The sequence below is a fragment of the Macrobrachium rosenbergii genome, chromosome 12 (assembly GCF_040412425.1).
Source record: "Macrobrachium rosenbergii isolate ZJJX-2024 chromosome 12, ASM4041242v1, whole genome shotgun sequence".
Lineage (NCBI taxonomy): Eukaryota > Metazoa > Arthropoda > Malacostraca > Decapoda > Palaemonidae > Macrobrachium > Macrobrachium rosenbergii.
Window position 1 is genome coordinate 116,107,635 of NC_089752.1, and position 23,416 is coordinate 116,131,050.

The 23,416-nt window shown below is 37.6% G+C and overlaps 1 protein-coding gene across 12 annotated transcripts in view; it reads right to left on the reverse strand.

Moving 5' to 3' along the window:
* Positions 1-23,416, reverse strand: part of Zmynd8 (Zinc finger MYND-type containing 8) — a 59,212-nt gene that overhangs the window by 13,238 nt on the left and 22,558 nt on the right. For 10 of the 12 annotated variants that reach the window (XM_067112911.1, XM_067112904.1, XM_067112906.1 and 7 more), the window contains exons 10-12: positions 15,510-18,925; positions 11,524-11,679; positions 6,612-6,677 (exon numbers count right to left, since the gene is read on the reverse strand). In XM_067112911.1, coding sequence (XP_066969012.1) covers positions 6,612-6,677; positions 11,524-11,679; positions 15,510-18,925 — 3,638 coding nt within the window. The remainder of the gene's footprint in view (positions 1-6,611; positions 6,678-11,523; positions 11,680-15,509; positions 18,926-23,416) is intronic. The other 2 variants (XM_067112912.1, XM_067112905.1) reach the window with 1 other exon arrangement.

Sequence of the window (23,416 nt, forward strand, 5' to 3'; positions counted from 1 at the left end):
AAAATCTGAAATTTACAGTTATTTAAATCTTTCTTTTGCCATAACTTGAACTTTACTTATGTCAAAATTTTTCCTTCACTAATTATATGTTTTTATCTTTGTACTGGTAGTACTTATTACAGTATTATTATTATTATTATTATTATTATTATTACTATTATTATTATTATATTATTATTATTATTATTATTTAAATAACAATGTGTCCTTCCCCCCTTTTCTGTGGAAGAAAGGTTATTATTTATTAACTGTCCATTATTCAAGTATTTGTGGAAGAGTATGGACAGACACATTCAGTGACATTTTCATTTTACTACTGAAAATGTATAATTACCTAGAAACAGGAAATGTACAATGTAAGTCAATACTATATAGCATGATCATAACTAGGGTTGTTGTTATACTGAATTATGATGATGGTGCTGGTTGTATTTACGTATGACATATAAGCCATGTAGCTAATTACAATGGTTGAGTGTCCTTGGGTACAACTTCACTGACCATCTGACAAGTTGGCAGCTCAAGTATCGGAGGGGACAGTTTCTCGGGAGGTCTCATCTTTGTCGTCAGGAAATGTAACTGTTTGCATTGGAGGTTTGCTGATCTTTGTAAGCAAAAGGAATGCCTCCTGTGTAACAATAAGGGAGGGTATGTTTTTTTAACATGTGTGTCTCTCAGGAATGTGCAAGAGGCAGCTATCCCGCACACTACCAATGTCATTTGTGGTGGCTATGAATTCTTTGCAGATCAGTATCTTGGTAATGGTATTCTTCAAAATTCCTCCCGATGATACCATCTTCAACATGGCGTACAAACTTCAAGAGACACATCATGGTCATCCCAACGGAAGTGTTGAGGGATCATAAGGCAGGATGCATCGAAACTAATAAACCACAGCCATGATTGAATGGCACCCCCAAGGAAGACGAACAGTCTAACAATTGCATAGCCTTCCCCAAGGATGCCTCAGCACTTACACTGGGAAGACAACGAGGCACCCTTCCCTCCAAAAAACTTAGTCACATTCAAGATGGTAACATCAGCAGGCATTTTGAGAAAAAGTGCAATAGTGCCATACCAAGGACCTAATGGTCACCATAAAAGTCACTAAAGACTGACAGGGCAGTCACTGTCTACAAATTCTCATGGCACTGTATGCCCTCAATGTAACATATGAGGTGTTCCTGTGGAAACCTCTGACAAAATCACCTTTTGATGACACCACTGATCAGTACCATGCCACCCTGATGAGGTGCCCAGAGGAACTCTGACCTTGGGATACCCAGGTCACCCTCCTGTCAAGACAATCAAGGAGGCACCAAACAATAACAGCAGCAGAGGACCCGCAACCATCACGATTAGCTCTAACTGGTTTATATGGATGAGACATCAGCCCATCTGCAATGAGCAGATTAATTATTGACTCCATCACATTTTTGTTGGCTGCAATCACAAAGCCAGCAACATCATAACGCAGGATAACAACTCTTGTTGTAATCATGCTATACTGAAATAAAACAGAATGGTAATGACAATATTTTACATTACTCGTTTGTCTGTATTTGATGGTATAATTCCATCAGTAAAACAAAAACCTCCCTAAATGCATTCATATCCTTCCTTGAATGACAAATACTCAGCAACTACCATATAATCGTCAGAAAAATACAAACTTCAACATAAATTGAATTCTGCTAATACAGCCATTACATTTAAGTAAGAGACAGGCTTAATAATCTCCTCTGTTATTATTATTACTAAAGTAGTTTAACCAGGAAACTGGTAAGTAATACTCAAATATATCAGTATTAAGAGAAAAATTAGAATAGGGTAATAAAGATAAAGAATTACAGCAGCTAGCTTGGGAGGATATTATCAGTACTAAGTAGTTTAACCAAACCAATGAGTCAGCATACTTAACTCTCATTCGAATTTAAATTTTAGCTATTAATCTGCAGTTGTTTAAAAATTTAAGTGAATAAATGAAAATTATGAAGGTTTTGACAAAATTTCCTGTGTCATTTCCAAAACATGACTTCACCGCTGGCCGAAGTTTGGACATTAACATGACATAAGTATAACTGTTCGTGTTGACCTGCATTCTCGGCATACATGGATTGTTCATTACGTATCCGTGAGTCGAACAAGAGTTGCCAATTCAAAGACAGGATAAAATTATTTTACTGCAAAGCTCCTTTTGGTCTGATAAAAAAAAAAGCCATAATTCAACCCATGGTCGAATTATGGCTTAATTTGTTGTTATAAGGTACAGTGCATTATAAACCCTGCCATCTTTTAAATTTGTAAGTTTTAGAGATGTTCAATATCACTGACCAAGATGGTTAAATTTGACCTGGTCACATTGGCTGCTCTAGTGGCTTCCTCATTTCCCCGTATCTCCACATAGGCACAGATCCAACATAATTCAACATCTACACCAGGTTCATGTAATTTGTGTTATGTAAAAAATTTGCTGTACTGTACATATAATTTTTAGAGCAATAGTTCTGAATGGCTTCAACACCACTTCTTGAGTCACAGAAAATAAATTTCTGTGGTGGAAAATTCATAATAATCATCAGTGCGGAATTCAGTACAGCACTCAGTTTTGCAAAAACAGAAGCACTGTTTAGTCAATAAAACTGATTTTGCTTTATTAAGTGAAATGGCAACCAATCTTACACCTTTCAGAGACAGTATGGACCTTTGCATCTAATATGTTCCATCGTTGTCATATATGAAGCTCGGGAGTATGTAATACTTTTGGTTAAATAATACAAATGAATACAAGTTCTAATCTTACAAGTATGCAGGTGGGAACAGATAGAATAATTGTCACGAGAGCTATACATTGTGGGCTGCACAGCAGCTGCAAAGAATCTTTACTACAGTACTGTACTGCTAACAGTACACAATTCAAGGCACAATGTGGACTGCAACCCCTTAAGGGATTTGGTGTAAAAAACTGTAGCACACATAGAAAAAGCCATCACAGGGTACCTACATAACTCTGTAAATTCAGTAATTCTGTCCTGACAAATTCTGTAAATCAGTAATTCTGTCCTGACATGTAAACTTACTTCATGTTTATATTACTTCATTAGATAAAATGAAACACAGTATCTTGATCTTTTTAAGTAATTTATTTAGAAATGATGTTGCATCAATAAGTTTCATAGAAAAGTATGTATTGTAAGTAGAATACTAAATGGCAAGGAATACTAAATGGCAAGTAATATAGCTACAAAGAAAAATTCCTGGGTTTTGAAACTGCTAAATAGGAAAACAAGATAATTTTTCCAAGTACCAGGTGTATGAGAACAGAATGCCATATGTCAACGAAGACAATAACTAATTGGTTCTTTTGCTAAAATTAATACAATAGCCACCTAAGCAAACGAATAACTCTAAGGAAGATGAACCACAGAGAAAATACTACACTTCTGACCAAAATAAAAAAAACTTCTTCCTACGCATAGGTCACCATACGCACATGATAATTCCCACTACAAAATGTACAAATTACAACCCCAATACTTTTAAGGAAGACTAAAAATCTATGATAATTTTCATTTTCCACAGACAGAAACTCATATTCTTACGCAAGCCTTAACGTTCCAACGTAAGCCGACAAACCCAGTGCTGAGAGGCTCCTCAAGTCAGTGCAGCATGCAGCAATGGTTAGCAAAGGGTGTGATTCCCTTTCAAAGGAGTTCTCTGCCTTGCCTCCCAAACACGCTCAAGCCTATGTGCTTTATGCAGCCCAGAGGTGAGAGTGCCACAAGGAGAGGCTGGGGGAGGGCCCTCCCAATACATGTTTGAGGTTTTTATCTACTAAACATAATACTGCACAGCATATCACTGAATATGATCAAATACTCCTACTGACAAATACAATAAGAGGAATTTATTTCTGGTGACAGAAATTCATTTCTCGCTATAATGTGGTTCGGATTCCACAATAAGCTGTAGGTCCCGTTGCTAGGTAACCAATTGGTTCTTAGCCACGTAAAATAAGTCTAATCCTTCGGGCCAGCCCTCTCTAGGAGAGCTGTTAATCAGCTCAGTGGTCTGGTTAAACTAAGATACAGTTAACTTTGTGCAACTACATTTAATATTATTGTTTTCAGTAATACTACAAACTCTTCAATAATAATACTGTATAAAGATCATCAGTCTATCTTTTTCGTACACTGTGAAAAAAAAATGAGAAGAGAGAGATGCCAATTTGCTCTTCTTTCTTTAATTCTGTCCTTTTGCTTACCTAGAAACTGCATGTATATGTCATATACAGTATATATTCAGATGAAATTACAGTGTAAATAATGATGTAGTACAGTATATTTATATAGTATTATAATGTTATATTACTATCCTATTCAAAATAAGCCAATTTTTAATAACTTTAAGTAATCACACTGTAAGTAAATACTGATTCTGCTCAATATTATAAGTCAACAACCAATGGCTGCAAAGAATTACTTGGTTCCTTAGTAGCCTAAGGCTCAAGGGTAGATGCTTCAGAGGTTGGTATTTGAAGCTATTGTGCAAAAGTATTTTAGTCTGGCCATTTTTCAACATACTTTCATAATTCCACAAGAGATACTGTTAACTTACAAACATTGTTTGAAGTTATATAGACTGTACTTAAATTTTTGCTTATGATTGGTTAAAAGAGGTTAAGTTAGATGTAGCAGCGATTATAAAGTTTGGCAATTTTTAAGAGACTGCAAACCCACACCTTGTGAATGGAAAGTAGCTGTTATCATGAAGGATGCTTGTTGAGCTAAAACTGTTCTGCACTGTACATATATAAACAATTCAATCACATGGATCGCTGCACAAAATCATGATGGATGCAAAAGATAATGTTCAAGTGAGAGAAACATCAGGACTCTCATATACAAAACATAAAACACCATTAGCTCATGTCTTGTTTCTGCCAGTCATTGCTAAATGACAACCCCCCCTAGGGGGATAATGCTGTCAAGCACCTCACAAAGTGTACTGCAGGTATTACTAAAGAGCATCTGCATTGTCCGTTCGGCCGCCGGCTACATCCAGTTTTTAGCCTTTTACTTTACTTCCATTCTGCTTCCTTTCTTCAATCTTGCTGTCCCCTTCTCACTATCTAAAGCACTGGATGTATAAAGGTGCCCCAAGGCTTGGCTTCTTAAGTAAATTTTCATAACTTTACTCTGCTATATGAATCAACTCCTAGTCCTCCTATCCAGATCATATTACCATACATATCTTACCAAACATAAGTTTGCCTGATAGATACACTGTCATCCATTACCTAAGACAATGCGGTTATTGGGGTCCATGCTTCTGCTATATTCCAAAAGAATATATCTGGAAACCCTGATAAAACTGAATACTACAGCAGTAACTGCTGTCAGTAGGAAAAACCAAGTTGGAAATTAAGTTGAACATAAAAACTGAAGTTAGAAAATATACATAATCAACTATTTAGTTATGGTTTTGTGCAACAAACTCAACAACAGAACACAACATGGAAGAAAAACATATAAGCCTTAAATGCTTCAAAATAAACAAACTCATTTGAATATAATCCCATATGCTCTGTATGCGAGCATCACAAACAAGTAAATAATGTACCACAGTATTTGCAATAATCAACAATGAACTGGGAAATCGTAAGTGAACTTTGGTTAGACAGATTTCAGAACACCTCATATCTAAAACCAAAAAAACCTAGAAAACCCAACTGTTTGATGAATATTCCTCCCTCACTTAATATACAACAAAAATTATCACAATGATCTGGGAGCCACAAAAGACAGAAAGAGATTTTTAAAACAAAAATCTTTCAGCAAAGGAATGTTCGGCTCACAAACACCTGAAAAATGACTGGGTGCTAAAGAAAAAATGAGATACATTTGGAAGTGGAAGTCTCCACAGTTAATCACTGTTCATATATGTACACAAATAGCACACTGCTAACCATGTCTGCCAAGTCATTAGGCATAATCAGATGTGAGGTACTCTGTGTTTGTTGCGAAGTCATAAGATGGCTATTTCCGTCACTGCATCAAATATGTAACGCAAATACAATAAAGATGCAATTCCACACTAATTTCCAAAATTTGCTCGCAGATTCTGCTAAGCTGTACAACTTTCCAAACTTCATCTTGTAATACTAATAATCGATGAAGGACAATATTGATCTTTTAAAATGTTCCCCGTCTCAAATGGAATCACCAGTAATGGTCTAGAACACAATCTTCCATTACTTTTATCCAGGCACATGTGCTTATCCAAAAAAGTAAATGTATTGAAAAATTTTTCTTTAAATTACTTATTATACCAAAACTCTGCTATACCTTGCAAGCAGAAATACAATCACCCTTCAAAAAAGTTAGGAATGGCATACAAATTAAATTTCAACATTACAGCATGAGAGGTCAATGAATACCTAAAACTAGTTCTTCACAATTATAAAAATGGATAGCCAACATCATGAATTTAACTCACCTTCATACATTCCATGAAGTATGGCAATCTAAATCATGCATTTTGCTCAAGTACACAAACATAGGTTTCACACCAATAATTAAATAAAGAGAATGATGTAAGGCTGTACTTACCTCCCGGTGCTTTCTTCGTCTCAATTCTTCTGCTAAGGCAACTGCACCCTCTTCATCTGCCAACTGCTGTATAATTAAGGAAAAATAGATTACGAGACTGCTTCCAAAGAGGCCTAATTTTGCAGAACACATACAAGACTAACTTTCTGAGCTGGGGGAAGGAGAAGGGGGAGGATTCCAAAACTTGCCTGTGGTAAAACACACACACACTTGTGATCTACTAGTTATGAGTTGTGGGATAATTTGCATTCAATTGCTTACTTTAAACTTATTTTTCATGATATAAAGCTGGATTTGGTCTCATTTTTGAAGCCTGAGTCATGCTGGATTTGGTCTCATTTTTGAAGACTGAATCATGTACGATTTGGTCTCATTTCTGAAGCTTGAATTATGCTGGATTTGGTCTCATTTTTGAACCTAGAATAATTTCACTTTCTTTTTGTATTTTTAAGAAAAAAAAAAATTATAAACTCAGAAAATGCTGACGTCAGGAATAGACATTTTTTCTACTTTTCATATAGATTTCAAGTGTCTCTTCCAATGCTATCCTATATAAATTACTGCATAAAACTGCAAGGAAAAAACTATCATTCCAATCCTTCCTGACATCAAAATATTTGTAATTAATTGATTTTATACTTTTACAGATGACTTCGTTGGAGCCTCAAGGAATGAAATATGCATCATCTCATCAGAATCTAAAACGATACAGTTTCCATGGATCCTAGAATGAATAATATCGAGCTCAAGTCAAGAGTCAGTCAGAAATGTGAAATTACCATGGTTTCATTCAATTCAGCTGTATTCTGCCAAACAGATGCACTGTTTGTACTTGTGAATTTTATTTTAATTACACCATACTAAAATTCACATGAAAAATTATACGTTATAGTGCATATACACACTGTTTATGGTTAAATAAGAACTAATGTACTGTAGTGAAAGCTTCCTTACTATGAATAGCAATCCAATATTTATACAATATTGACATCTAGTTAGTGTACTGTACTTATAAAATGCCTGTATGCAGTGCCTTTGGAGACTGACCAATAAGTGAATTTAATTATAGGCAGTCCCCGCTTACTGGCAGCATAGGTTAAAAGGCATTTTGGTGTTACGGCACTTGGCTAGCGATGTCGTTAACTGGATTTTTGGCGCCGGTAAGCAGTTTATCGGCGTTGGTAAGCAGTTTATCAGAATCGGTAAGCAGTTTATCGACGCTGATAACCGGTTAACGGAGCCGTTAAGCAGTTTATTGGCGCTATCATTGCTGATTTTCGCACAAGAGGAAAAGAAATCTGAGTAAAGTTCACTCAGATGAACAGACTAGCCCCAGTACCTTATGACTAGCTGCCACAAACTTCTTTTTTTCTGTTTACGGGAAAAAAGATGGCTTCTGGTATAAGGCTTGTAAGAAAAGAATCCTCAAAATCAAATTAGAGTTCCTTGTGTGAACAGTAACAGTACTGGACATTCATATGGATATGATAGAGGTGTGCTAGGTTAGCTTATGTTTGAAAAGAATGGATTACTCTTAAAGATATGACAGGAGTTGCAAAGATCAAGGTTCCTCTAATCTTTGCATATCAATAATTCTCACTCGTTGACCCTGTCTCTCAAACCTAATTACGCTGCTAAATAATGGTGTTCATGGCTAAAGGTGGCTTCTGGATATGGATCTTGGAGCCACGAAGCCCTCTATCACCATAACCTTGATAAAATAGTGACAAAATAAAAATGCTTACTAGGCGTTTTCAAGGACAAGATGCTGCGATGAAAAATAGGTTGAGATACTGAACAGGTACCAAGTCACTGTGAAGAGAGGAAGGTTTGCCACCTTCAACTTGTATAGGTTTATTTTGAGGGCCTTGGATACTCTGATGAAGATTCTGAACCCTTCACTTTGATTTGGACCTTGGCTTTTCAATACCAAGTGATAATGAGTTACATATATACTATATATATTTGGCTTCTATAGTCTAAAATAGATAGAACAGTTGCAGTTAATCTGTCAGCTCAAAAAGTAGTACATAACAGCTTTTAAATAAGTTTTAATGTACACATGTGCTTTTCAATTCAAAAATCTATAAAAATTAGACCTAACAGTTACAGTTTAGGTGACACATACCAGTATTTCTCATTTTTAGTTTAATATCATAATTTTCTCCATCTAAAATCTGTAACTGATATGAATGTGGCTGTTCTCTGCAGTAAATCCCAAGCCAACTGGTGAGGCCCATGCATCATTCAGATGTACTGTAATTACAGTTTGGTTATAAAGTACAGTGTACATTACATATGGTTATCTGGTTTTGGCAAAATACTGCAATGTAGGAATCTGGGCTACCCTTTCCTCATATGAGATTTTAATATGGAAGTAAACTTCTGTTCCATGTTCACTGGTTTCAATAGGCTGACTGGTAGTTTTAATTTGTTGATCATACTGCCCAATGTGTTGGAGACACAAACACATGGGGTTATATTCTGATACTATTAATCTTTGTAGTGTAGTTTGCCTAAATGGATTCTGGCTTGAATTCTGTTTACATTCTACTGGACAATACAATGGCTGCAAATTTAATTACGAAATGCCGGGTTTTGGTGATTACCCGCTTTGTTATTTTTCTATTTTTTATCAGTTTTACTTTCTTATTCTGTACAGTATTCATGTATTTAAACTGGAGTGCTGGATGTTTTGCTTTTCATCCATATGTCTATTTTCTAAAACTGTAACAGCTATTTTCAGGATTCAATTTGAACTTCTCAACCTATTTTGTTTTATGTGTATTGCATATAATTTCATTTGTGTTGTTTTACTGTTAATACAACTGGTGATTACGTAATGCATAGACTGTTCACTGATATTGGAAAGTATGTTTAATTCTTGTATGAAACGTTTATGGTAACCAAACTGTGGGCAATGATGGATTCTAGTGACTTCACCTCCCCTGGGTGCTAACTGACCATCTTTTATAGGTTACTGAATGGATTTTGTTCCATTTCTTTTTATACTAATTTTGAGCTTGACACAGCATGTTCTTTTATTATCAATATTCATTTGGGGTTTGAGTTTGCTTCTTTTTATAGCTTCTTATTATTTTGTTTGGTTCTTTTTCTGCTAATTTGTCATTGATCTTGTGTTCACATATTTGCTGAATTAGAAGTGCAGGAGTGCTAAGCATTACTGACACAGTAAGAGAGTCGAGATTAAGATGGTTTGGACATGTGGTGATGATGTGTGAGGAGGAAGGAGTTAAAGAGGGCTTCCATGGAACCTGTTATGGTAGAAGACTGACACCGAGGCAAATGATTAGATGGCATGATTAGGGAGGGATTTGGAGAAAAATGGCTTAGCAGAGAAGATGCTTTTGACAGAAATAGTAGGAGAATATTCATCAAGGTATCCTTTGATATCCATTATGCCTGATTGATAGCACTGGTTCCACTGCTCTTGCTTGTGCCCTTCTTACTTTTCTATGTCCTTCCTTTGGGATGTTCTTGAAACGGGCAGTGTACTCTAAGTTAGTACAGTCTTTCTCTTAGTTGTAAAGTGGAGCTGAATGTATTTTAATATTTTCTGGGCTTTGCTTTACAACTTCTACGCACATTTCTTTGTGAGTTCCAAGACACTAATGATAATGTATCTCAGAGCTTTCTCTTGATGACAATTCTTTATATCCTTTCCAAGTACTGTGCTGCAGATCAAACTTCATACTCCTGTTTGTATGACTAATGTGCAGGACTTTGCCTCTGCCATTTTACTAACTGATCACCAATTTTCTCCAATTATTCTTGAAATTGATTTACTGTGTAATGTAATCAGCAAACTTACTTACTTCGCTATCATCTAGTAATTCCAGATCATTTCGACTGTAGTGAGAGCAGAGGACCAAGCATGAACCTTGAAGCACACCATTTGATACTCCTGCCAGTTCCATTATGTTCCATGAATGACAAGTCTTTGTTTTGTTATTTAGCCAGCCTTCTATCCAATCTTCTACTTCATCTATGATAATGACACCTTGACTCCTTGCATTTGCCATTAATTTTTTTTTGCCCAAATTTGTTAAATGCCTGTTGGAAATTCATATAACAATACAACTATTTTTCTATTTTTATCATATCTACCATACATAGTGTGCAAGAAGCCTAAAAGGTTAGTTAAATATGATGGCTGCTTATAATTAAACTACTGATTTTAAATGTCTCGTTAATATACTCTGTTACAATAGATCCTATTATATAATCCACGGAATGTCAAGCTAATAGCATTTAGATCCCTGGTTCATTCTTAAAACCCTTACTTCATTGCTCTTCTTTCCTCCAGTGATGCCTTGCATATGTCACAGATGTTAGGGGTAATTTCTCCTTTTGATTTTCTTAGTATTCATCAGGACCTCGTAACTTATTTGGGTTCAACTTTTTTATTTTTTATTTCTGCTATTTATGTTATTTCCATTCTCTCTAGTGACTCTTCTTTGGTATATTACTGGGATGTTACAAATTTCTGAGGTGCCTACTTGTGTACAAACCAGCAAATTATTCATTTACTTGATCAGCCATACCTGTGCCACTACTGATAGTTTTATTATCTTTGTCTTTTAAAGGCCCTAAGGTACTCTTGATTATGTTTATACTGTTAACTTGTGCATGGAATGTTTTATGGTTTTCTTCTGTTGTAGATGCAAGCGCTTCAACCTTACCTTCCTAACTAATTTCTCTACCTTCCTGTCACTCGTGATGACTGTAATTTTCATTCACGTGCTTCGTCCGTCCCTGAACTTGAGCTAATAATCAAGTATTCAGGATGGAAAGGAACACAAAATCCTTCATCATTCAACTAAGCTTCAAAAATGGACTGTGTATGTCAGAAATAAAGATGACACTGTCATATCCTTGAAGTTTTCCTTACCTGTGCTGCTACTAGGCTTTGGACAGGTGTGGAGACTCTCGAAGACTGAGCACTGGCTTCCCCATTGACAGAATCTGAACCTCCTTCACCACCACCCCCACCTCCACTGTCGCTATTTTGTCCACATACCGACATATGTTGGGGCCAATGAGATTGCTGCAAAAAGACAAGAAATAAAAGTAAGCTTCTACAAAATTATCATAATGTTTGGGCCAATGTGACTGCTGTAAAACATACGAGTAAACTTCTAAAAGTTATCGTAAAAGCTAGCTGTAAGAGGACAGCATAAAATACTAATAACAAGACTCTCACAACTTAGCTGTACTGTCTATACAATCTCCAAGTGAAAATGGACTGAGCCCAGTCCAAACAAATGACAGTCTGCTACCAAGACCATTACAAAATAAAATGCCAAGTACCAATAAATAAACAAATAAGAAACAAAAGATTTAGATGGAAAGATTTAAGACAAAAATTATGAAAATTATAAATTTTCTGCTCAAATCATTTCTCATCAAGATTACATTGCAAAAATTCTTAATTTTTCCCGTTGCAGCTATAACTACCAAAACTAAATTATTTTTCTTTTAATACAGAACTACTACTTCAAAGCAAAATAAACAAGATTTTTAAAACAGCTGCAATTTTTCAGGGTCAACAAACCATAATTTTACTTACATCGTTTTGCTATCACTGACTGAAATTAAACAAATTCAGAAGAGCAGAAATATTGCCCAAAGTTAGGTAAAGTAGCAGAATGTTTAACTGATTGTAAGCATGCACAAAGGGTGGGCCATTACACGAAGAGGTCAGTTAATACCTTGGAGAGGTGCAATACCATTGAGAAATGCACAGTCAAAAAGTTTCACTCAAATAAATATGTTTTGTAATTCAAATATAAAAACATGTTGTTTAATACTGAATTCAAGGACAGACAAGAGTATCTCTAAGATGTCATTTCAGCCATTGCTTCATTCCAGTACAAGAAGAATGCATGAATACCATTATCATTTATCCACCAGGCTTCTCAGCTCAAAGCAAACACTCAAAAGACTCACCAAAGGATGAGCTGCTATAAAATTTACGGATTATTACATTTGTTAAAAAAAAAACTGATTCTCATACGGTTTCTTTGTCTATTGCTGAAGTAGAGTCTGTGAAAATGAAACTGAATAATGAATACATTTACTAAGGTATTTATTTCCCATGAAGCAACTATAGGAAAAGTACAATGAAAAGAGAGAGAGATTATACCATATATAATTACGCAAGCAGAGAGTACCAGAAAGACCCAATAGGCTAGTGATGTTAACAAAACCAAAACACTCGCTCTGGTGTGAAGACAGTGACAGGTATATGAGAAAAATCTTGAGATAAAAGTTGATGCCCATCTAGAAACAGCACGGAAAAACTACAAATAAGTGCAAAAAAGGAGACCTTCAGGAGTTGCTTTGTGCATATGACCTAGTGTTAACTGCAGTCTGAGGAAGATGTGGTAGAAATGTTCTAAAGGCAGATGACTGAATCAATGCAAGTAAGACAAAGATCATGGTTACTGAAAAAGATGCATGGGTTGTTGTGGGAGAGGTGTGGGTGAACTCTTGTATGTTTATTGAGTGCAACAGATAGTGTCACAAGAGGTGCTCAAGATTTCACAATAAGCTGGAAAAAGATTTTGTGATGCCCAAAACGCATTACAAGCGCATATGTGGAGGAGAGAGTAACTGAGTCTTGTGTATCCCCAAGGTAACAAAATGCTCCCAATTTGTCACAAAATTATTCTTAACTCCACTCTCTTCTCCATCTGCACCTGTAAAGAATTTTGGCCATTACAAATCTCTAACTCCATGAATATTTTGTAGTCCTGCGCATCTACTGTGACATCACCCCATGCCTTTCCCACAACCACCTTATGCCAATTTCCTGAATGTAATTATTGCCTTGCTTCCTTTCCAGTCACTAAAAGCTTAATGCTGATTTCCAGTACACTCCTCCATTCCACCTTTTATGGAGCGTGCCAACGGCCAAACTTCGAGGAATTATCACATTTTAGTTTTCAATTGGTTTATGTCTAAATAAACATATCCTGAAGCGTTAACGCTAAAAATATTTTTTTAGATTCGCTTGTACGACACTGTGAACGACAAATTGTAAAAATATATGTAAAAAGTGTCAAAATAACTGGCATCAAAATAATTGTCACACACTAAAATACCCCATTCTCTCTAGCGGAAGCTTCATAGAGAAAACGGGTTATAATGATATACTGTAAGGATAACTCAGTCAAGATGTCCTGATTGTGTAAGGATTCTCTTGAAAATCCAAAAATTTTTTTGTTTTGCTGTTTTCTCAAAACTCACTTTTTTCAAAACTAAATGCTTATTTCTCCAAGACTGAACAAAATTCAATTAAGCTTTTACAGAGGGTAGTATAACTATATATCTTTATCTTGTTGTCAAGAAAATTTTTATTGCAACTTTTTCATGCATATTATTTTTGAAAAGTGACGTCATGATTCTTTTCAACTGCAAAAAAAATGTATTTAGAGGTTGAATGTCTAGATTTCCCAAAGAGAGAATTTTCATTATTAGTTGTAGAATAAGTGGTAAAAATTTGAAGCAAACCCCCTTCAATCATTTGGTAGAAACAGTCATTTGCTTTATAAAGGGGCCTTATGGCGTAGGCGTGGCCCTTAAACACATCCACCACCTGTTCTTCACATTTAGCCCTGAGTCATCCCTATAAAGCAGCTTCCAGGGACACCTTTTTTGCACTCATTTGCAGCTTCTTCCGTACTATGATATACATGCAAGGGACTCACTGCTGATTCTTGATAAATACCAAACTGTATGGATACAACTGCCACTATCTTCACTTTAGACATACTAGTGTCACGACAAAGTAACATACTTAGCGTAACGAAACTTTCTATAATAATAAAACTTCAATCTTTAAGTTTTCCGTCTATTTTCTAGCTGCTGAACAACAGATCTCTCCCTCATCTGGAACAATCTTTCCACTGAACTCCGGCCACGCATTCTAACATTCTATAGTTACTCCTTCACAAAGCCTCCTCCATTTACTTATGATATTTAGTTTTATTCACTGCTGTTAATTTTTTTATATTTAAATATTTTTTATACTATATGTTTTAATAATTTTCTTCTTGGAGAACCATACACAACTGTGGATTTGTTTCTCCATTTCAAGACTAATGCTACTATGAGTAATTTTTAACACTCTTCTTATTAGCTCCTATACCCCTTTTTGATATATGGCCATTCCCTTCCTATGCTAATTCATAGTCTTTTTGGCTTCCTCCATAAAAGCATACAGTATGACCATTAATAATAACAAGTCCTGTTAAATAGGATGGCTGAATAATCCGGGTTAATTTTACAGTATATATTGAGTCTTCTCAATCTTCCTTATAATTCTGGTCTCTTCCACATTAATATTGGACAATAACTGGTCAATGTTCATATTTTGGTAGAGATATACATTTGTCATTTTGACCATTTATTTTTGTTGGTTTCCACTTATGTACATACAGAAATATATTACGAGTATCCCTCTTCAAAATAACACCATGACCAACATTAAACCAAGAAAAATGAATTTACAGTAAGCGATGATATACCGATTTTCTACAGATACTCAATCTCAGCTTACTTTGGACAACGTACCAAGCTTGTTTTCCTTTTACAGTATTGCCTTTCTTAAAAATACTTTCAGATTAATTTTTTAATCATGATAATTTTGGTAGTGAAAGTTTTTAGGTAAACATTATACTTTCCCATTAATCAAAATTTTGTCATTTCAGTTCGTACCTTTCCCTGCCAAAGATCTTTATGCTACATTCAACGTACAGTTTGGAAGCATGTGTTAAGTAGTTATGTAGGCCATATTTACACCATGGTCAGAACTATAATTCTTAAATATACTATAACTAAAAAAGACCTTATATTAAGAGTGTTATAACTCACCTGGCATGGGTAGTCACAATAGGAAGTGTTCCAACAACAGAAGAAGAGCGCTTCCTTCCCACAATTTGCACACCACTGTTTCTTTTTAGTCTCTTCCACTGCTCTTTGTCGTTCAGCTTCCATTTGCCGTTTAACCTCTGCCAACCTCTCGACCATCTGACGCTCCATCTGTCTCCTGACTTCAACATGCTGCTGTTCCATTTGTCTCTTCACCTCCTCCACGGCTCTCTGCTTTTCAGCCTCGAGGTTAGCCCTCATCTCTACCAGCATGACGTCTGCATTGTGTCGCACTTCTGCTAGTTCTTGCTGGTGTCTCCAACTGGTGCGCTCTAGTTCCAACTGGAGTGCGGCAAGCCGGGCCTCAGGAGTACCAGTTCCCACAAGCCCTCCAAGAACGTCCTCTAAAGTAGCTCTCATGACTTCAGCTAATTTCTGTGAATGTTTGTGGAGCTGCGTTGCAAGAGGCCCTGCTTCTGGAGGTAAATGTCTTGTAGGAGGCATTCCTGGAAGCCGATTCGGGAACATCATGCCTGGCCCTGGGCCAGGTGCTGACATCATTCTCAATCCGGGACTAGTTATGATAGGTGCACGATTATTTGCTATTCCTAAAACCTGATTAGTAGCGGATGGTGGAACAAAAACCCCTCTTGATGAAGCACTATTAGAGGGGGATGACTGAGGATGGGACAGTGGGGGAGGAGGTGGAATTCCTCCCGTATTACCAGTATGAGGCGAGTTGCTAGATGAAGCAGATGAAACTCTTGGCGGATTATTTGGCTGACCAGACGACGATGAGTTTTCAGGATGATTTTGAGCATTAACTGATGGAGAACTCCTAGGAGCATTATGCCCAGAGGGTGTGGGTGAATTGCGATTTGGATTAGGCGAAGCAGATGGAGCAATAGTAGTCTTAGCTCGATGGCGCTCAGTGACACCAGTAACAGCTATGATGGAAATGGAAGGACTCAGGCGTGTAGTATCAACACCAGATGGCATTTTAACTTTTTCCTTTTCCTTATCTTTTTCCTTCTCTCTATCCTTTTCCTTCTCTTTCTCTTTATCCCTATCTTTATCCAATGCCTTAGTCACACTAACGCTACATCCCAATGCAGATATTTGCTGTTCCATATTTTTATTACCACTAGAGGACTTTGTAATATGAGACTCGCTCTCCTCATTCTTGACAGAATGGTCACTTTCATCCTTTTTGGAGTCACTGCTATCTGATTTTGTTTGGCCTTTGGCCAAAGACAAGCTGATGCTACTCTCCAGTCGTGACTCGAGCTCCGACGATTTATCCAATTTTGTTATTGCTATAGTTCCCATGTTCTTCATTAACTGAACAGCATCAAAGAGAGAGTTCCTGGAAGGGTCCTCTTCCTGCTGTTTAACACTTTCCTTAGTCTTTTCCAAAGCGCTTTTACTTTCACTCTCAGTTTCCATGCTTTCGCTCTCTCTGTCTTCGTTGTCTTTTTTGGACAGAGACGCTTCATCAACGTCCATTCTCTCTTCACTTTGCTTCGATTGTGCAGAACTCTTTTTGTCACTGTCTCTCACAGTGATGGATATGCCCATCTTGCTGGCAAATTCCCTTTTAATTCTCTCAAGTTCGTTTTCATTGCTATTACTCCCACTTTCCGTTTCACTCGCTGCCGCCTTTTCACTTTCTCTGCCATCCAGACATTTGCCTTTACCACTTTCATCCTTATTGCTTTCTGATTGAGTAATGTTTCTGGACACATTCTCCCTTTCCTTATCACAGTCACCATCATCGCTGTCATCCTTGTCTATCTGCAGTCTGCTTTCATCATCACTCTCATCGTGGCCACTTAATTCCTCAGGATCGTTAGATTTATCACCAGCACGACCAGCATCGCGATCGGTGGTCTCTGACGGTTCGTTAATATTTTTTAAACTGTCTGTTTCCAATTCCATCAGCTTTTTCCCTTCGGCATCGACGCCACCCCTATACTTCTCGTTGCTCACGCTACTTCTTTCACTTAAACTATCGGTATTCTTATCTTTAATTTCTGGTTGATCACTACTTTTCACCTCCAATTCACTACTGCCCTTACTCTCTACTTTCTGTGAAAAACTATTGTCTCCCAACTTTGATAATGTACATCTATCACTAGCTTCTATTAAAGATTTGCTATTGGATGTGTCAACTATCCTTTTTATAACTATCCCCGGGTATCCAGTAACTTTTTCCACTAATGTTCTAGTTTGCAAGTCCCTGTCACTACTACTGATCTCAACGCCCCGCTTTGCATCTTTTTCACACATTTCACTGTCACTTCTGGAGTCCTTTGAGCTCTTTTCCTTGTCTGACACTTCCACACTCTTTGGGCCGCTCTCCTCTTCCCGTTCATGAACTGTCGGTTTGTTTGGCAAAAATTTGTCATCACCTTGTAAAGTTTTATCACAGTGACTACTACTACTATTACTACTACTACTACTACTACTTCTACTGATGTCCTCTTTATTACGTGCTATGGCTACGTCACTTTCACTAACACGTTTTTCCTTCTCCAGTTCACCTTCGTCTTTTTTTAGTTTGGTCTCACTTGACAATAAGCCGTCTTTCAAACACAGCTTCAATATATTTTCTTCTTCCTTCTCCTCACTCTCACTCTCATTTCCCTTCATTGTTTGATCTTCTTCTTCTTCTTCTTTATCATCTTCATCCTGTGCATCTTCTCCTTCAGTAGTACTCAACTGCAGTCTGCCTAACTCTTCATCTTCCTCTTCTTCGTCATCATCATCATCAGCAGGCATAGTTACTTCTTCCTCTTCATCATTATCATCATCATGATTATGATTATCCTCCTCATCCTCCTCCTCGTCGTCATCACCATCTTCCTCGTCTTTCAATCCTTTGGGAGACTCGGCTTCTTTCATTTGTTCATTTTCTTTTTTCTCCTCCAACTCTGACTCAGTCTTCTCAGACTTCGATTCTCCGTCATTGAGCACTGGTCTCGTTCTTATCAGTTTTGGCTTTTTGGAAATCTGGGGGACTTTTTCCACAGTCAAAGGTCGACCATTTATGAGACTGTAGGCATCTTCTTCCTCGTCGTAGTTTCCCGTAGGGTAGCCTTCACATTCCATTTCATCGTCGGAGTCCTCCTTCAGATCAGAACAGTCTGGCTTGGATAAATGTTCTGTTTTCACCTCTAACTTCACTTCACCTTTACCCTCTTGGTCTTTAGGTTTGGAGTAACTATGGTCTTCAATTTCTTCCGACTTTACAAATGGAGTGTCATCGGCTCTTTCGTCGTCGTCTTGCACCGAGGACTGGCTTGGAAATTCTGCCTCTGTTTCTGTCTCCTGAGTAGCTGATGATGTTCCCGATTCCCTTTTTCTTCTTCTGGTGGACGCACCACTATCAGTTGATGCAACTGAAGATGTTTCATCATCTGAAAAACATACACGCAAATATTAGATCTAGAATGAAATCCACCCATGCAAAATATGTTGTTTTTTATAATCAACAAAAATATGTTTTTCCTACAAACCCATTAATAATAAGATAGCCTTACTCAGCGTGAACAGCTCGAGTTACCCAGTTTGAAAAATCTTGCGTGGCAAAAATACCACTAGGCATACCTAGCTTGTGACCCACTGGCTTGGACGGGAAGAAAGGTATTATTCCTCAATATCAACTTTTATAACAAAAAGTATGGGGAGAAGAGGAGGGAACTGGAAGTTTATGATTAATGGGTGTGCAAAAAAACATGTTTCAATGTAAAAATATAGTTTATTCATGTGAATCCATTAACCATAAAATAGCTTGAATAGCAATTTATGGAAGACAAAGAAACATAATAACAAAAGAGTACGGTAAAATCAGTTGAAATTATCCTATCCCTCACAGTGACAGGCAGTAGACTAATCAAAATCAAGGGAGCTTCCATAAGTAATGGATTTGCATTGAAAGACAAAACTCCGAGGAAATGCACTCGCCAAGCACATGAGGAATAAGGTGGGTACTCCAGGATAACCCTGCCTCCAGGTGTGCAAGAACCTGAGGGATGAGATCATGAAGAGGAAAAGGATGTCTAACCTCGATTCCTCCCAAGTCAGTAAAACATAACCCACCATGAAAATCGATCCCAACGGGTAAATATCAAGAGATATATGCATAAAAGCATGTAAGTACAATCTAGCATATGTGCTTTAAAAATTCCAAATGCCTGTTAAAAGGATGGGAGAGAGCTCCTGATTATACTAAAGGCCCTGATCTTGAGATGCAAGATGCTCTCTTGTAAAACCCCAATAGGAGCCCAAGAAATAAACTGTCAAAACTAATATAAGAATTTGAAACAGGAAGATTCTGGTGACTTCTGTGAAAGAACAGACAAAAAGATAGAATCTTTCAGTCCAAAGAACAGAAAGACTGTCCTTGGGAGGCATATTCTTATGGTTCTCCCAGGGAAGATTATCATCTTTAGCTTAAAAGATAATTAGGCAAGAATTTTAAGTCCAAGAATGAGTCAATATTTACTAAACGACAGCATTTTGGCTATAAACTTTGGAGCCAAGGAAAGACCCACAAAAGACCAATGGTGGGAATAAGAACTCAACTAAAAGGCATGAAACTCACTGACACACTTAAGAGTCATGGAAAAGTAAGAAAAATAAGAAAAAATATTACTGGCTGATTTTGTTTTGTGAATAGTGCAATGTCATAAAGCATTATGAACTTATTTGTTCAACATTATAAAGTTTAACGGGAGAGAAAGAACGAGAGATCTGATTTTCTGGTTGAAGTAACACTAGTTTACTGGATTTCTTATTCATGCAAAAAAAAAAAAAAAAAATAAGGATTGCCACCCATTGGGTTGTTTAGGCTGTAACAGATTTGGCTGTCTTTATGACATTTGTCAATTTCCACTGTAACTGCATTGTGAACGGTAGAAAATGGTGACAAGTCTTACTTGTCTCTTCATCTCACTGCTGAAACTTCCGAACTTCCTCAGAATCTAAAGGTGACTATTTACTGCTATTTTCAACTGAATTTATTAGATCTTCATAATCAGTGCAAATGGTCTCATCATTCATTCTGATTATAGAAGGTAATGAGATGGCATAAATAAGAATGTATTTCAGTGTTTGACACCTGAAGCACAATCATCTCCAGAGGAAAATGCACACTTAGGCTAATGCTTGCTTGTTGAACAGAAACAGAAATGCATCAAAGAGGAAGTATAATCAGGATCATAAAAATAAAGTAGGGATATTTTAGGGCACAGCATGAGAATTCTTGTGCTGTAAAAAAGTTATGAACATGGGCACTGTTCACGAGCATACTCAGGATAGTAAGGGAAAAAGGGCCAATGATAATGGCGCTGATGGCAGTAGCTGTGAGCTTCTTGGCCCACTCACAAACAAGGTTCTTGAGATAAAGATCAAGAGCCATGGGATCGAAAACACACAAGGAGCAAAGTTCTGCCAAAGACAGAAGGCTGGAGAGGTCTTGGAAGGTATGATCCCTGTTTATCATCACATTCACTAGCATACAACACATGGTCCAAAGAATGATGAACCAGCTAGAAGGCAAGTACTACCATGAAAAACCAACTTCTGCTAGTTTAACAATGTCAAGCTCTCCCTACAGAAGTACTCAGATGTATTCTTTCCTCAACTCTCCACTAAGTCAATCTATGTGCAAGAGGCAGGGCATCTTTCACAATTCCCTCTGTATGTGCAAGAGGCAGGGCATCTTCACAATTCCCTCTATGGCAAAAGAAGGCAGACTAGCCTATGAAAAGCAGTCCTTGATTTGATAAAACTTCTTCTGAGGGTGCTAGTCTGGCAGAGAGAGGGGGATGACAACTGCTCATGGAATAATCCTAACCCCTAATGAAAACATAACCTTTTATATGCAGGATACCTTGACGGTTAGAATTAAATGACCTGGCAAGGAGAGGCCCAATGTCTTCAAGTTTGATACCTCCTTGTTGTCCAAAACAACAGCAACCAAAGCATCATGCAGAGGTTGGGAGGAAACACATCCTCCATGGTTTCCTCACCTGAGTCTTCCATTGTAACATGCTATCCTTGGATAAATTGAACTGGGTTCTCTTAGATGACCCAGTGTAACTTGCGAGTAAGGGTGGGCACTCAGTCAAGAAGGGGCAGAAATCAGAAAATGTGCTGAATCTGCACTTGTAAGGTCAAATAAAAGGAGAGACATAAGAAGAAGTATCACTGGAGGAAACAGCTGAAGAGGAGATAAGAGGTCATCACAACAGCTCATTCTTGCAAGCAGCAAGGTGAGAGATGGTGGTCAAACATCAAGGTTCTGAAGGATGATGACAAGACTAAAGAGTGCCAGCTGGGTTTGGGAACTTGCTTACTAGAATGGGCTGGAGAGAGCTATATTGGCCATGGCTTTGCCTGGGTGCTTGACAGCTCACATGCAAAAGGTTGCTGAGGATCTCTCATTAGGGTCCAAGACTATTTTTAGGCAGGGGGCCTTACTGGAATGGCAGGGTCTGGACCATTTGGGAATGGAATACCTTGCAAATGAAAACAACGCAGCAGGTTCTTAGGATAGTAAGATCAAAGGGACTTCAGGGTACAGGCAAGGACACTGGAACAGACTGAAGCAGACAAGTACTATATGTACCATATACCTGAAGTAGTCAAATACCCTGAAACAGTTGAGAACACATCATCCACAGTATATACATGAGCCGATGGGTACAAAGGAGCTGACAGATATGCAGGAAAAGTAGAGTGCAAAGGGGTGACTGAGTATATGGAACAAGTCAAGTATGCAAATACAGTCAGGAGTTTTGCCTATTGGCAAGACCACATAGGGAAGGGATGGAAGTGCACACATGTAAGCGAGAGCAAGGGCAGGAGCTGCGGCTATTGGCAAGACCACAGAGGGCAGAAATGGCTAGCACTCAACAGTTGTGAGGGAACAGTAGTAGGCACACATGCAGTGTTTTTGAAGTAGAAGACTGCCTGGTCATGATCAACTCATTCAATGGAAGAATCCATTAAACTGAAAAACTGGTCTGGAACACAGGCAATCTTCTTGAGCTGAGCCTGGAGAGAGGCATCCCTCAGACTAACCTCCAAAGAACAAGTGGAGAGCAGTACATGAAGAGGAAGAGAGAAGAGTGGGAGGAGTAAAAGTGAAGATAAAAAGAGAAGGTGATGAGGAGACCTGGTGACCTCTTCCAAGGGTGAAGGGAAGATCATTTAGAGGAAGAGAGATCCATGGGGACAAAGTGTCGTCAATGAGAAGACTTAAAACAAGCTTCTCTTAAGTTAAGCACTCCAAACTTAACACTTGCAGTTGTGGTGGTGTGAAAAAATGAAGAACAGAAGACTCACCAGCTGCAGTACTGAATGAGCAACATTTATAGACTTGCCACTGGCTGTAAAGGAATCACTGGCCAACTGTTCAGCCTACACACAGACACGTCCACTGAGGAAACCACTGTTGACCCCTAAAGGACGGGCACTGCAAATGCAGGCTCTTGTCCAAGGACGACATACAGAGCTAAAGGACTTAACTATCATTACCCACACAAGTACACTGGGGCATGATCAATGTAAATAAATCCCTGAACACCAGGACAACTGAGAGATATCATATTAATCACAAATAATTACAAAATATCTTAATATTTGGCAAGCAAAAGTAATATGCAGTGATGAACAGCTGAGGCAGAAATGGAGACTTGAAGGTAACCATTAATGTGCATGGATGAAAGCAGTAAAATATTTACTAAATAAATCGTGATTGGAATAAGAAATGGGCAAAACTTACTTAAATATTGATGGGTTTATACTTAAAAACTGTTTGAATATTCATAGCAATACAGCAGTAGCAACTTTGCCACCGACCAAAAGGCAAAAGGATGCTAACTTAAATGATAAATGCATTC